Source organism: Zonotrichia albicollis, chromosome 17, assembly GCF_047830755.1.
Source record: "Zonotrichia albicollis isolate bZonAlb1 chromosome 17, bZonAlb1.hap1, whole genome shotgun sequence".
NCBI classification, from domain to species: Eukaryota; Metazoa; Chordata; class Aves; order Passeriformes; family Passerellidae; genus Zonotrichia; species Zonotrichia albicollis.
In genome coordinates, this window is record NC_133835.1 from 11,118,215 (window position 1) to 11,133,298 (window position 15,084).

At 50.4% G+C, this 15,084-nt stretch overlaps 1 protein-coding gene across 3 annotated transcripts in view; it reads left to right on the forward strand.

Annotated features, from left to right (window-relative positions):
* The window catches only part of LAMA5 (laminin subunit alpha 5), an 88,641-nt gene that overhangs the window by 33,622 nt on the left and 39,935 nt on the right, over window positions 1-15,084 (forward strand). For all 3 annotated transcript variants that reach the window (XM_074553736.1, XM_074553737.1, XM_074553738.1), the window contains exons 3-11: window positions 1,878-1,995; window positions 5,301-5,419; window positions 6,125-6,295; window positions 6,706-6,803; window positions 11,548-11,663; window positions 12,918-13,036; window positions 13,786-13,876; window positions 13,989-14,123; window positions 14,483-14,545. In XM_074553736.1, coding sequence (XP_074409837.1) covers window positions 1,878-1,995; window positions 5,301-5,419; window positions 6,125-6,295; window positions 6,706-6,803; window positions 11,548-11,663; window positions 12,918-13,036; window positions 13,786-13,876; window positions 13,989-14,123; window positions 14,483-14,545 — 1,030 coding nt within the window. The remainder of the gene's footprint in view (window positions 1-1,877; window positions 1,996-5,300; window positions 5,420-6,124; window positions 6,296-6,705; window positions 6,804-11,547; window positions 11,664-12,917; window positions 13,037-13,785; window positions 13,877-13,988; window positions 14,124-14,482; window positions 14,546-15,084) is intronic.

Here is a 15,084-nt window from a genome sequence, read left to right on the forward strand (position 1 = left end):
CATGCCAAGAGGCAGATGTTGGGCTGTGAGAACTGGTCCTGCAGAGAAAGCAGCTGCCTGGGCTGAAGCCTCTTGGGGTTCCCTATCAAATACCAGCTCTCAGGCAGAAAAAGCTGCTCCTCAAAAAAGCCGGGTCTTGTGTGCCTTGACAGCACGTATGTTGCAGAGGGGAACCAGGGCAGCGCTGAGGTCTGTTTTCCCTCAGTTCTTTGAAAAGGATGCTTGTTTCCCCTTGGCCGAGCTTGAAAGTCTTTTGGCAGCAGAGAACTGAGTTGGGTGACTGCTTTGGTTTCTTTATTCTGGATGGCACCAGTCCTTAGCAGTGCAAACCCTGAGAGGGGTGACAGTCCCACCCTCCTGCCCATTCCCAGCTGGAGGGCAGCCTCTGACCCCCTGTGCTTTATCCTCATGTGGGTTTCCCAGCTGGATCTGGCTCACTCCTCCCTGAGCATCCCCCCCAAGCCCCCTTAGCCTGCACACAGGTGTGTTCCCAGGTGCCCCCAGCCTGCAGTGGGAACCACCCCAATCCCCCTGGTGAGTGGGGGAGAGGCTGCCCCAGAGCCAGAGGAACATTTGGGGGTCTCCTGAGGAGGTTTTTGCCTGACCGTCCTGCTGAGGGAGGACTGAGCTGGTGCCAGTCCTCAGGGCTGCCCACATCCCCTTGCTCCATATCTGCACACCAGCAGACCCCTTGTCTGACTGACCCCAGCAAGATCTGTGCTTTATAGATGGCTTGGTAAATTTAAATACCTCTTTCTTGTTTTTTCAGTTCTTGCCCAATCTGTGGCTTGTCAGGGCTGTTTTGGAGGCATGTTATTATTAATGAGTGTCCTCTGGCTTGGTGATGTGTGTGGCCAGGGCAGGGCTGGGGTGTGCTGGCTGATGTTCTGGCTCCTGCATGGCTGAGATGGGCACGGAGCTGTCCTCCTCCTCCCCTTGCAGAAATGTCCCTCTGGATGCTTGTCACTCTTCAGGGGGGTATATGCTCATACAGCCCCAGCTCTGCATCAGGAGGGACTCCTGGGCTATAAATCTCTGCCTTTCAAGCACTAAACTCCCTTTTGGGTTGTTTTTGACATTAGGAATTTCCTCTGATAAGAGAACTTTATTTGCCTTTAAATATCGCTTTGTGGCAGGATGATGGAGTGGGGATTCTTGGAGCGAGCCCGTGCCAGCCGGGGAAGGGAAATTCTGCTGGGGCTTTTGTTTCTCTCTAGCACTGACATTGGAGCTCTTTAAAGACTGGATTTGTTTTATCCTTGGCAGGAGTGTGTGTGCACATGTCAGTGTCCAGACAAATGGGAGCAGCCCCGTGTTGGAGCTGTGCTGGAGCCAAGTGTGTCTCCTGCTCTCCCCTCCCTGTGGCACCTGGGGGAGAGGAGCTGTGCTGGGCTTTTTCTGGAACAGGCTTCCAAACACAGGTTGTGTTGGTGAAGCAAGGCTGGTATGTAGAATACCTTAAAAAAAACAAAAAGAAGGATTTTGTGGTGCTGTCTGCAAGGTACAGTTGGGTGTTCCCTGGCTGGCAGGGCACTGTGTCACCTGTTACCCCATAAAGATCCCAAATCCAAGCCCCCAGGGCAGCATTGTAGCTGGCTTGTAGTGCAGCCTGCTCAGGCACAACCTGAGCTCAGGCTGTAGCCACAAAGTCTGAGCTGTGTTTGCTTTCAGGGGGAGCTGAGCTCCCTAATCTGGCTCTGCAGCAGCCGTGTTCTATCACCATCCCTTTAGATACGGAGGATTTCGCTCCACAGGCTGCCTGTGAGCAGCAGGAGCTGCAAAGTGCCAGCTCATTTATTCCACTTGGATCCCAAGGAGTTCTCTCTGCTTTTCAGGATGCCTCAAGCAGCCAGCTAACCCTGTGTTCTTTCTTTCAGCTCTTCCACGTAGCATATGTCCTGATCAAGTTTGCCAACTCCCCTCGTCCTGACCTCTGGGTGCTGGAGAGATCGACTGATTTTGGCCTCACCTATGAGCCCTGGCAGTATTTTGCCTGTGAGTATGACAGGGGGCTGCAGCTCAGTGCCAGGGAGTGGGGCTGTGCTGAAGATAACTCTGTGCAAATACAGGGTTGGGTTTGGAGCTGTGTCATTGCTGTGATGCAGTGCATGTCCTCTGTTTGATCTGCTCAGTAAGGCTGCAAGAGTTGAAGATTGAATGCTCCTCAGGAAAAGAGAGCTATTTTACTCTCTGATATTTTTAATAAATGCATTTAAAAATAAATGTATTTTTAAAAATACTGTCGTGACATAAAGGGAGTGCCAGAGTTGGCACTGGTGTCTGCAGTTGGGTGTTGTTGCTCTAGGTCTGAAGGTGAGATTTCTTATCTCCTCCCTGCCCTCCTCTTTCAGTCTCTTCTCTGTACCATCCCAGGCTGTGTTTCAGCTCCTGCAGAAGCCAAGCAGCAGCTCACTTCCAAGTGGCTGCTATCACAGAAAAGTCTGGATGCAGCAAACATTCCCCTGTGCTTATCAGTACCGGAGATTGGATCCAGCCTGTGCAGGGCAGGGAGCTGCTGTCCTGCTGCTGTGCAAGGTGGGATCAGAGACAGCTGGCTGGAAGGGAGATCCAGCCTGTGCATTTGGCTTCCCAATTCTCTGATTAAAACCTTAAGAAACAGCTGGTTCTACAAAACTCTTCTCCCAGAGGGTCTGTGGGGTAGCCGGATGCGAGGAACTTGTTAACCAGCAGCTCCTCCCAGAAGCAGCAGCAGTAATTGGGAGAAGATGTGAGTTAAGATCTACAGCCAGAGCTTAAAACCTGGCAGGAAAGGACTTGGGAGCACTCAGAGGCCTTGCCCTGGGCTGTCCCTAAAGGCTCATATTTCTGGCTTACCTGTCAGGCTGTACTTTGGATTTCTGGCCTCTCCTTGTGCAAGAGGGAGCTGCAGACGTATTACCCTGTGTTGCCTTAGTATGGTAGCTGATGTCTGGGGTGGATGTTTTTCTCTCTGCTGTGTGCTAGTGGGGAATTACTGCTGTCACTGCTGTCAAATTCCTGCTTTGCTTTTTTCTGTCATCTCTGAGGATTTCTCTGCCAACTCTGAAGCCTCTCCTGGGGCCCATTACACTCGTGTTCCTGCATGGTCTGGAGCTGCACTGGTGTGTTCCTGTGTGTAGTGGCAGTGCTGCAACACCTGGAGTCCCCTTCCCTCCCTGTCACCCCTCCCTGGAGAAGGGAGATGCAGTGGCACAGCCCAGTGGAAAATTCCCATGGAAATAAAGAGGTGCTGCTCCAAAACCTGCCAGATTTGCAAGCACAAGAAGTCCTCTGCAGAGGTTTATTTTTATCATGGGGAGTTCTGTAGGTGGTCTAATAAAAACACTGCCAGGTCAGTACCAGGGTTAAAAGCAGCTGGCAGAAATGCAGAGTTTCTTCAGAGCAGGCAGTGAGCCTTGCCAGGGATGGCACTGGCACTGCCCCTCAAGCTGCCCATCACAGGGGGTGCCGGGCTGCTTTTGGGCTTAGTTCTATGTGAGGAGAGAGAAATGACTGCTTGGTGAGGTTCTCTCCTTGTCTGGTTCCTTAAAGCACTGCTAGAGTTTGAGGCCATTGGGTTGCTCTGTTTTAGCTCAGAATGCCCAGATTCTGGCTCATGTGGTTGTGCAGATTTTGCAATAACTGGAGGAGTTCTTTGGTTTTCCTGAGTAGCTCCCTGGGCTGAGCATCCTGTCTGCATGCAGCCGTGGCAGTGCTCTGGAAATCAATCATCTGGAGCCAGTGGTGACAGGTTCCTTGCCTGGGGCTTTAAAAATAAATCGCCTTTAAAAAAGCACCTGGCGAAGCAAACCTCGGCCAGAGACCTGATGTTAAATATTTCCACATCTTCCTGTGGATGCAACTGAGCTCTTGCTGTTGCCAAAACAGTGTTTCCCAGAGCAAGGCCACTTTCTGGAGACAGGGTGTGGATGGGTGCATGCCAGAGGTGAAGGCAGGGAGACAGAAATCCCCTGCTCCACCTCTGCTGTTCCTTCTGCCTGGCTCAGCCTACCCATGGAGTGGGGGACCTGCCTTCTGCAGGCACACTGAGATAGATTTTGGGGGATTATTCCCATGAATTGGGGGATTATTCCTATGATTTTGGAGGCTTATTCCCATGGATTGTGTTAACATTTCCTCTTCAGTTTCCTGTGTAAGCTGAGCAGCTCTGGCAGGAGTAGGAGATTGTGTTGGCTGCCTTTTCTTCCTTTTTCTCCCCATGGAAGGCACCCTCAGGAGCACTGCAGTGACATTCACTTCAGCACACTGCTGTGAGCTCCTGGCAGAGGTGAAAAGGGAGTGGGAAGGAGCAGCAGCCTCGGTCCAGGCTCTTCCTGAGGGAACAGTCCCTGAGAGTGGCACTGTGTAGGTTTTTGGATGGGTAGATGCAGGTGCTCACCACCCTGCACATGAGCTGCTCCAGCAGAGGTTTGGTGGGCTCTGCCAGCACAGGGATGTCACACATCTGGGGACAGGGGTGCTGGACTTGCAGGAGCAGTCATGCTGGGGAGCCAGGACATTCCTGTAGCTGCAAGGAGAGCCTTGGCATTCAGTGTCCCCAGAGCAGGTCACCAAGCCAGCAGAGTGGCTGCCTGGTGATGCCAGCTCCCTGGCTTTATCCAGCCTTGCATTGCCACTCAGTGGCAGGAGCCCTGGTTTGCTGTCCCCAAGGAGTGCTGCTGGGTGGCTTTGGCATTTCTGCTTTGTGGCAGTGGTTTAAGAGCAGAGTTCAGAGTGAGGTGTGAGGAGGGACCTGCAGTATTTGGGAAAGGCAGAGCACTGGCTTGCAGGATGTTTGCTTGTCCACACTGCCTGGGGGCAGGTGTCCCAGCAATGACTGTTCTTGCTCCTGTTGTGGGTTCTCTGCTGCCTTCAGGGCTGACCCAGGAGGTTTAGGAGCCACGTGAAATGATGGTGCAGTTCCCACACCCTGGCAGCAAAGTGGAAGCAGTGTAGCAAATCCACTGCCAGCAAGGCAGCAGATTGAGACCAGAGCAAGATCTCAGGCTGGTTCACTGTGAGCTTAATGCCAAAATTGAGAGGTGGCTTTCTCTGCAGGTGCTGGCAGTAGGTGCTATTCTGACCTTCCTCATTTACTGCAGGGAGGTGATTTGGGGAGTTTGCTGCTTGTTAGAGTGACACCCTCCCTTAGTGGAGGACATGGAGCCATGACAGAGTTAATGCCACAAAGCAATCTCTGTGTGGTAAATGCTTAACAGAGATTGTACACCCATCTCTCCTGTGCTCAGCGTGGGAAAATCCAGAGAGGCCTGGGAATTGTTCCTTTTCTCTTACTGCTCTCATCTCTGGTTGGTGAACAGCTTCCAAGAGGGACTGCATTGAGAAGTTTGGCCAGCACACTGTGGACCGTATCACCAGGGATGACCACGCCATCTGCACCACGGAGTACTCCAGGATTGTGCCTTTGGAGAATGGGGAGGTGAGCCTGGAAATGTGCCTGTTTCCATCCCTGACGTATCCAGGGTCACTCAGGGGCTGTTGGTACTCCTGTTAACTCCATTTTTGGATACCACTTTTAAGTGTTCAGTTCGACCAGACGGGATTGACGGAGAGCTTGGTTGTAGGGATGTGCTCCTTGTTGATGGAGTGACAAAACTATCTTGTGACAGAACTATCTAAGGCCAGAAGTTTCTTTCCTCAATTAGCAAAAAAGACACCTTGTAGGACTTGGGGGACGACTTCTCAAACTTAAGGGTAGCTGATTGGACAGAGGCCAGAAACTCTCACCTGAGCAATTTACTAGAAAAAGAAGAGAACAAAGAAACTAATGGCATTTGTGAGGTGTTTTAGTAGGAGCAAGAACCTCTTGCATCTGGTTCAGTTTTTCTCTGTAAAGAGTTTTTTTATTTTGCCTTTTATTAAGACCTTTTTGTTTCCAACACTACCACAAAAGCCATCCTGCTGATTTTATACCTAAGGTAGCTGAGCTATCTTGGGCGTGAAATAGATCTCCAAGACCTTGAGGATCTCCAAGAGACCTGACTCAAGGAGACCCTGTTTCAATTGATCTCCTCCCACCCCACAGGGTTGTACAGATTTGTTCTCACACATTCACACAATAGTGCTCTAGCTTCCTCTAGAGCAGTGGAAGTCCAGCGTGGCCTTTTCCCTCCTCCATGCACAGATTGTTGTGTCCCTGGTGAACGGGCGCCCAGGAGCCATGAACTTCTCCTACTCCCCTCTGCTGCGGAACTTCACCAAAGCCACCAACATCCGCCTGCGCTTCCTGCAGACCAACACTCTGCTGGGCCACCTGATGGGCAAGGCTCTGAGGGACCCCACGGTCACCAGGAGGGTAAGGCAGGCCTTGGTGCTCCTGCTGGGGAGGTGGAGCTGTTGGAGGGCTGTGCAAGCCAGCTCTGGGAGGGGACACCCTGTGGGGAATTTCTCAGTCTTGCACCCCCTAAAGCTGAAGGCATCTGCAGCTGGTGCTGCTGTGGCTGGAGATGGAGAAGACACCAACAATGTGGAACTGGGAAACACTTCTTGGTGTCACATGTGGCTTTCTGGCTGTGCTGGGAGCCCCCACTTATAGCTAACAGGCTCTGTTGGAGGTGGTGATCATACCACAGCCTGCAATGTCACTGTAAGGGAAATATCCCAGCACATCATTTTACTCGGCAAAGCTCTGCTGAATCTTGACTAGAATGGTTATGAATCTGGTTTGTAAAAATAGTAATGGCCAACTTTTCCTGTGCTTTGCAGTATTACTACAGCATCAAGGATATCAGCATTGGAGGGCGCTGCGTGTGCCACGGCCACGCCGACGTCTGCGATGCCAAAGATCCCAACGACCCTTACAGGTACAAATCTCAGAAGCATTTGAAAAGGAAAGCATTTGAACTGCTGTTCTGTGAATGAAAGATGATAACAGAGTTAGTTGTGTCCTGTTCTGAGCTTGTGATGGTGCCATAACTGCTGCTCATGGCTCTGCCTTGAAAAAGCAGCAGTAACTGCTCCAGACAAAGTAGAAAAACACCACCTTTTGTCAGACTGTTTTTCGGTCAGATCAGCTCCCTGATTGAGTTTTCCCTGTCCACAACTTTGCCTCCCACTGGAGCAGAGTGGGAGGATACTGATGGAGGGATACTGATGTAGAACTGGGAGATTTTCCATCAAAGTCCTGAATTCCATTCAGGAATTCAGAAAGTTCCATTTCTGAACTTGTGCAGAGGAGTCTCCTGTTTCCCATGTGGCTTCTTAAGCATTTGGACAATGCTCTCATAAATAGATGGTCTCCCATGAAACCAGAGACTGCTTCCCATTTCTGCTCATAAGAACCCTAGATTGGTTATGTACATATCTGAACAACTCTTTGCAAAAGAACAAGAGTGTGTAAAGAAGTTTCATTTTGGCTAATGGAACTTCCCATCTGCCTTGGCAACTTGGAATGCCAAAGAGCTGCTTCAGCCCATGGAAGTGTTGCTTTTAGCCATCTGTTTTCAGCTTGAATGTTGCCTTTATGAAAGGGCTGGGTAGATTCAGCTGGATGAGGGGAGCTTGTATTTCTTTCTCATCAGGATCATGTAGAACTTTTGGATCATCTAAAATAAAATTCCAGTGAGTCCCAGCCAAGGTTAAAGCTGTTAAGTATTAAAACAAAGAGGTATTTCCTAAGCAAGCCTGCCTGAGTGTGCCAAACTCTGACAAAAGGAAGTTCATAAATATTTGAATGTACAGTTCTTGTTTTTTAGACATTGGTATGGCTGGATGCAAAGTGCACCTGTGTGCTGGGGCAAAAGGCTTCATGAGGACAATGATTCTTTAACATGGAAATGCCAGAACCTTTCTTGGGTGTATCAGTGGCTTGGGGCTCTCCAAGAAGGGAGGGAAGGTTGAACAAGGAGAGATATGTTGGATATCCTCGTTCAGTGCAACTTTTGCTTGCAACCATCTCTGTCTCCCAAAATTCCTCTCCTCCACTCTCATTTGGATGCATTTGGCATCTTCACTCTTGGCCCCAGGCTGTTGTCTGATGTTGCAGCACATGTTGGTAAGCAGCTGTTGCATTTCACCCAGAGCAGATCACGCTGGCCTGAGGGAGAAAACATTTCCTACTTGTGTGCTTTGTACAGTCAGAACACAACAGCTGTAAGTCCTTTGGGATACAGCAGAGAAAATGCTGGATAAATAGATCTTCTCATGGCATTGCTGTACCCTTTAGCAAGCCCAGGAGCACAGGCAAGTCAGCAGAAATCTGATCCTTTCAGTTGAGAAAATGAGTAATTGATGAAATGCCTCCATTTCCAGGCTGTGGGAGCAGCTGTGTCCAGCCCTCCCATTGGAGTGGGCACTGCTGGTTGGGATCCCAGCCCTCCTGCCCTGGCACAGCACAGAGCCAGCCTGAGGATGTCTGTAGTGCCACATCAGCTGGGGTGAGACACACTGACCCCTTGAGACACAGGCCCAGCTGCCAGGAATCCCTCCTGTCTTCAGCAGTCTGTTTGGTGTGTCCCTGCACATGTCCTGCCTCTTCAGAGTCTGATTGTGACAGCAGCTGGGCAAGGAAATGCAGATAAAGGGATGTGGATTGGCCTGGTCCTGTTTAAAATCCCACAATCTCAGCCTGGGGGGAGCTCTCTGCTGTTCATTTTAACTTCTCTCTTCTGCACATCCCCAAGTTTCTTGTGCCTGTTGCTCAGAAAGGCAGGATGAGCACTTTGATAGGTGAGGTGAGCTAGAAGTCTCGGCAAAGGCTTCAGGATGTGACAAAGAATGTCCATGAGCTGACTTCTGGCCATCAGTGATAGCAATCGTGCAACTTTGGAGAGTTTGTGTGAAGTGTCAGGCTGCAGAGGCTGCACATCCAGCTGTTGAGCTGGCAGCACATCTGGGCCCTGTGTTTGCAGGGACCTGTGGGCAGGGACAGCCTCCTCAAGGCTCCCTGCACTTCTCACAGCTTTCTCTCTTTGCCCTGTGTTGCAATGGGCTGAGTGAAGCAGAGGGAAGGAATGTTCTCCTGCTTAAAGGTGAGCACCAGCAGGATGAGGCACAACCCTTTCTCCTGGCAAACCCTTGGAGCAGTGAGATCAGAATCATCAGGGACCTGCCTTGGAGAGCCCAGACAGGAGCTGTGTGCTGAGAGACTGAGTGAGCTCAGGAGAGCCCTGCAAGGGTTCTGCACCTGCCTGGTAAGAGCAGCTGTTCCTGTGGCTTCACTGCCCTGTCACAGATGCCACGAGCAGGAGAGGAGACACACAGAGTCCAGCTGCTCCTGCTGTGCCTGCTGCTGAAGGTAACCACCAAGGCAGCAGCAGCTGCTGGTCAGAAGCACATCCACAGATGAAAGATGCTTTCCCACTGCTGCACCCTGAACTCCAGCTTCCCCTTTCCCATTTGGAAGGCAAAGCACCATGTGTGCCAGCAGATTTGTGCCATCCATCAGTCTCTTTTTGCAGGTGGTTTTTTCTCAGTACAGTCAGAAACAGAGGAAGGGGATTTTTTTTCCTTGATTGTGCTCAGATGTCCCAGCCAAATCCTGATGCTGTGGTGTTTGTGCTGCTCTCAGTTCTGCCACAGCTGCTCACTGGAAACTGTTTAGTCTCTGCTGTTGAGCATCAACTCCAACGGGAGGACTGCGGTTTCATTTTTTACAGAGGATGACCAGGAAATATGTGCTGTGTGCACACAGCCGCTCCCTCTTCTCCCTTGTATATACTCAGTCAATGAAACATGTAAATATTGTGGTTTATGCACATTGGTCTGTAATTCATTAGCAGCACAGACTCGGCACAAGGTGCAGTGAAGCTGCAATAGCTGAGCTCTCTGAGAGGTCATTGCTAACTCTGGACAGCAGAGACTAAATAAATACCTCCTTCTCCCTCTGAAATGAGCAGCTTTACTCATGCAGTGCCATCTTCTTGCATTCTGGGAACTGAACCAGTTCTTTTCAAACATCTTGAGCCTTAAGGAACCTGGGGTGTGTGGCTGGAGCCACGTCCTCCAGTCATGGATATTAACACTGCTCTGCAGGTTTATAAGTTCCCTGACTCAGTGACCATCTTTCTCCACACACATGTGTATGGATCTTAATCTTGATCTCCAGCTGCTGCTGTGGAAAAAACAATAAAATTTCGTTTCCTTGGAAGTGCTGAGTGCTGGTCAGCCAGGTGAGAGGTCTGTGGGTGGTTGCATTCCGGGGACACAGCCAAGGTTTGCCTCTCATTGAGACTCCCCCTTGGGTGTGCAAAACACGTGAAGAACAAAGTTCCTAATGGGTGTTTCAGGGCTGTTTTCTGCCACTTAAGCTCCAGCCAGAGGTTCAGTTTCATGCCTGGACTCCGCCAGCTACAGCCCAGCCTGTGAATGTGGGCAGGGATGGGGCATGGTGAGTGCTGGAGAACTGACTGCAGCCAAGTGTCCCATGGCATCTGCAAGGGAAGGGCTGGGAACCCCTCTGCCTGAAGCAAACATGCTGAGTGTGGATCCTGCTTGCTTTCCCCCAAACCTTCAGATCATCCCATTATTTTCATTAAAATAAGGTCATTTGTGCTGCTGCCTCTGTCTGGCAATTCAGTATACATAGACTTTCAGGTCCCACATCTTAGAATTACATGTAGGTGGAAGCTGTGGCACTCAGCTCGCTGCAGAGTGTCTGCACTCCTACACTTCACCCTGAATGACTGCTCCTTTTGTTTCTAACGTTTTAAAAGAATTACATTTATTTTTAAACACACTGCTTTTGAATGGAAAAGCATAGAAGGGAGGGAGAGATGGGAGTGGCAGACTGGCCCTGAGGGGAAATGAGTAATTGCACAGATAAAAGCTGGAACATGCTGTATTAGCCATAAGTCTAACACAACAGAAAGCATTTGTGTTGGATGGGAATGGCCCTGTGCTAAGTGGAGGCTTTGGGGCTGATGTCACTGACGTTAATGAATCACCCTGGTGGTGGGGCAGGGACGAGATCCATTTACGAGATTCCTTTACCCAGCACAGCCCTGCCTGGAAAGCAGGAATGCAGCACACAGGGAGTGTGAGGCCAGCATCTACTGAAATTTTTAATTCAAATTTCATGCCCTTTCCCTGCAGCACAGGTGTGCCTGGAGGAGCAGACAGCCCCTGTATATCCCCATCCCTCTCCAAGCTCTGGGCTGTCATTTTTTCCTTTCTTGCTGCCCCTGCACAGTGGTGGGGACATCTTTGTGTCCCTGCACCACGCTGTACTCTCTCAAATAATCAGCTTCAGCTCAGTTTCTACCACTGCCACCTCCAACCATTTTACATTTTATTCTCTGCAGAGCTGGCTAGACAGCGGCAGATTTTTCTCTTATCCTTGTGTCCCTGTGAAGAAAAAGAATGATGGTGGAGGAGAAGAAAGGGAGAGAATGCAGCTGGAATAGCAACGTTTGGCTCAGAAAAAACAAATAAATCAATTAAAAAGTTGGGGGAAAAGCCTTAGAAGCCCATTTTCTAGAATGTTTGGATTAGTAAATACCACTTGTTCGTGTACCAGATCAGTGACAGCGATGCACAACACCGTCACACAGCAGGGTCATATCCCTATAATCACCCCAACCTTATCTGCGCCCTTTCCTGTCCCCACAGGCTGCAGTGTGACTGCCAGCACAACACCTGTGGTGGCTCCTGTGACCGCTGCTGCCCTGGCTACAACCAGTTCCCCTGGAAGCCTGCCACCGCCGACAGCGCCAACGAGTGCCAGCGTGAGTGGGGCTGGGTCAGCCTGAGACAGCCCTGACGAGGGGAGAGATGAGGGAATCTGGCTCCATGCTCTCAGAAGGCTAATTTATTATTTTATTAAACTATACTAAAGAATACAGAAAGGGTACAGACAGAAGGTTAACTAGAATGATAATGAAAACTCGTGACTCTCTCTCTTCCAGAGTCCCAACACAGCTGGCTGTGATTGGTTATTAAGTAAAAACAATTCACATGAAACCAGTCCAACAACCACTTGTTGGATAAGCAATCTCCAGACTACATTCCAAAGCAGCCAAACACAGGAGAAGCAATCAGATAGTTATTGTTTTCATTTTTCTCTGAGGCTTCTCAGCTTCCCAGGAGAAGAAATCCAGGCAAAGGAATTTTTTAGAACTTATCAGGGTGACAGGGCTGGGCTTTCCCTTCCTGCCAGGCACAGCCCCGTGCCCTGCTGCAGAGCAGCTGCTCTCTGCACTGCTGGGGTGGTGTTGGATGGGACTGGGTGAGCTGGGGGCAGTGATACAGCAGGGAGGACCCTGCACAGCAGGTGTTGGTGCTCAGGTGATGCTCACACAGGGAGGTCTCTGAGGTCCCTGTGGGAATTTGGCTCTGCTTGCCTTCCAGTTCCTCCAGTGTGTCCAAGGGTTAGTGCAGGCAAGTGTCATTGCTCAATTCTGTCTGCAAGATGAATGAGGTTTGGGTGTGTTTACATATGGGACATCTTTATTTGTCCAGAGGAACCTTTGGTCAGTGCCAACAGCGGAATTTCTCCTGCAGTGGGAGCACAGAGCTGCACCATGCGGTGTCTTAGAAACACAGGGTGGCAATGGATCTTAAATCCTGCGAGTTTCTAAAGCCCCCTCACCTGGTGCTGGGTTTTACAGCTCACCTCTATGCAGGGTGGGATAAAAGAGGCAAGAATGTTGCTCTCCAGACCAGGCTAGGCGATGCCCCACAGTGTGGTGATCTTTCTTTCTCGTCCATACATGCCTGCACATACTTTACTTGTGATTTTGTGCCCGCTTCACTCTCCTGGTTGCAGACCAGACTTTGTGAAGGAGTTGCTGCTTCTGTACTTTTGAACTGAAAGAGTTGAGAGAGCTTGGGAGATGCTGTAATCCCCCAGATGCATTCAGGCATCTTTCCTCATGGAAAACCAACCCATCAAACCCAGGAGGGAGAGCTGACACCTGGAGATGCAGGTGCTGACTGAAGCATCTCTGAGGTGGTTGAGCTCCCTTCTCTCTGTGTTCCAGCCTGCAATTGCAATGGCCATGCCTATGACTGCTACTACGACCCAGAGGTGGATAGACACAAAGCCAGCAGGAGCCGTGAGGACAAGTTTGAAGGAGGAGGTGTTTGTATTGACTGCCAGGTAGGCCCAAAAAGCTTCTCTGGAAAAGGCTTTTGCAAATGTTTTTATTTGTTTCTGCTGTCAGCCTGGAGTTCAGCCTCCTGGACCTCTCCACCAAGCCCCTCTGTTATCTAAATTAGGTATCTGCCTGGAAAATTAATCTTTGCTGTGGATTAAAGGAGTGTGCACCAGTAATGAGAACAGCACTTGGGTTTCTAGCTGGTAGTACCACTAACTCCTAAAGCTTTAGTTTGCTGAGACACCAGAATTGGGAGGCACAGGTTGCTGCCCAGCATATTGTGTAATCCCTGCCTGGTTCACAGTGCTCTGGCATCTCCCTGGATGTCTCTGCCCACCAAAATGCCAGTCTTCAGTCTCTGTGAAAGTGGGAGCATAGCTCTTCCCTTCCCAAGGTGACAGTGACATGATTAATTCATGCACTGGCATGAAACTTCTGGCTGTGCTTCCTTGCTGGGAGGAACAGGTTGCTCCCATCCTTTGTGCACAAAATGGTCAGGACATTTTACCATCTGAAAGAAGTGAAATGGGCTCAAGGTCAGATATGAACCTGAAACTCACACTTTATTTATGGGAGGATGCAGTTGGCAGGAAGCGCTTTGTTCCCAAGTTGGTGTATGTGGAATTTTGAGCAGATTTGGGTCTTTGGTGTGCTGCTTCCTCTGTAACCTAGAGCTGCTAGTAAATCTAGCAGATGAATGTGAATCCTGCAGGCAGAGGAACTGATGCCTCTCCAACCCACTGTCTTTCAGCACCACACCACTGGCATTAACTGTGAGAGGTGCATCCCTGGCTACTATCGCTCCCCCGACCACCCCATCGACTCTCCTTATGTTTGCTACCGTGAGTGTGACATCCTGCTGGCCTGGGTGGCACTGGGCAGGGCTGGGCTGGGAGGTTTTCCTGCTGCAGGCAGTGTGAGGCCTCTCTCAGTGCCACCTGTCCCTCTCTGCAGGCTGTAACTGTGAGTCTGACTTCACCGATGGCACCTGCGAGGACCTGACCGGGCGCTGCTACTGCAAACCCAACTACACCGGGGAGCACTGCCACGCCTGTGCCGAGGGCTACCTCAACTTCCCCCACTGCTACCGTGAGTGTGGGGGCACAGCTGGGAGCACACACACCCAGCAGCTCCAGCTGTGGCTCTTGGGATGTGCTTTCCTGTCCCACCAGGAGTTCTTTCACATTTGGTTTGGGTGGGAGCTGCAGCAGAGCTGAGCTGCTCTGAACACAGAGTCAACAGGAGCTTCACATGTGGCTGGAGTTTCATCTCCCACTTTCTTGAGAAAGACAGGCTAAAAAGGGCTGTAATGGTTATCTGTGCTTTGTTCCATGTTCAACATTTTTATTCAGCCTGTTCAGTTTTGGGACTGTCAAGTCCCTGATATTCCATCAGGATTTCTCTGAGTGTGTGTGCTGACATGTCCAATGTGTCTTTTCTCTGCACAGCCATTCCAGCTTTCTCTCACAACAGTACTGGAGAACAAGTGCTTCCTGCAGGACAGATAATAAGTAAGCAGTGCAATTTTCCTTGATGCAATGGCGTCATTTCTGTTATACCTTCCATCCAATGCAAGATCAGGTCTTCAACTTATTGGGCACATATGTTGTATGGGGTGGTTTTAAGAGAGTACAACCATCAGCTGAGTTGGGTGGAAAGGAAGTTTCATGATTCCCTTTATACCGATGTGGAAGCTCTAGCCTAGAGTGACAGTGTGATTTTTTTCCTGGGGTCCAGGCCATGTGGGGATGTCCCTTCTGCCCTCCCTGTGAGGAACCTCCCCCAAAGGTCACAGAGGGGCTGTGGCTGAGCTGGGAGCTCTGCTGTGGGCACCTCTGAAGGGTCGTGCACAGGCAGCCACTCTGGGTCGCTCCCTCTTGTTTAGAGAGCTCATCCATGCTCTCATTCATGCTCCCCACACCTCCCTGCTCTCTCATGCTCACTCCTCTCAGTTCATCTACTCCCTTGTGCTTTTTTCTGTGTCTTTTCCCACTGAATCCTCCCCTGTCTCATGCTCCCCAGCACACTCCAGATAACCTTTTCCTTCCTT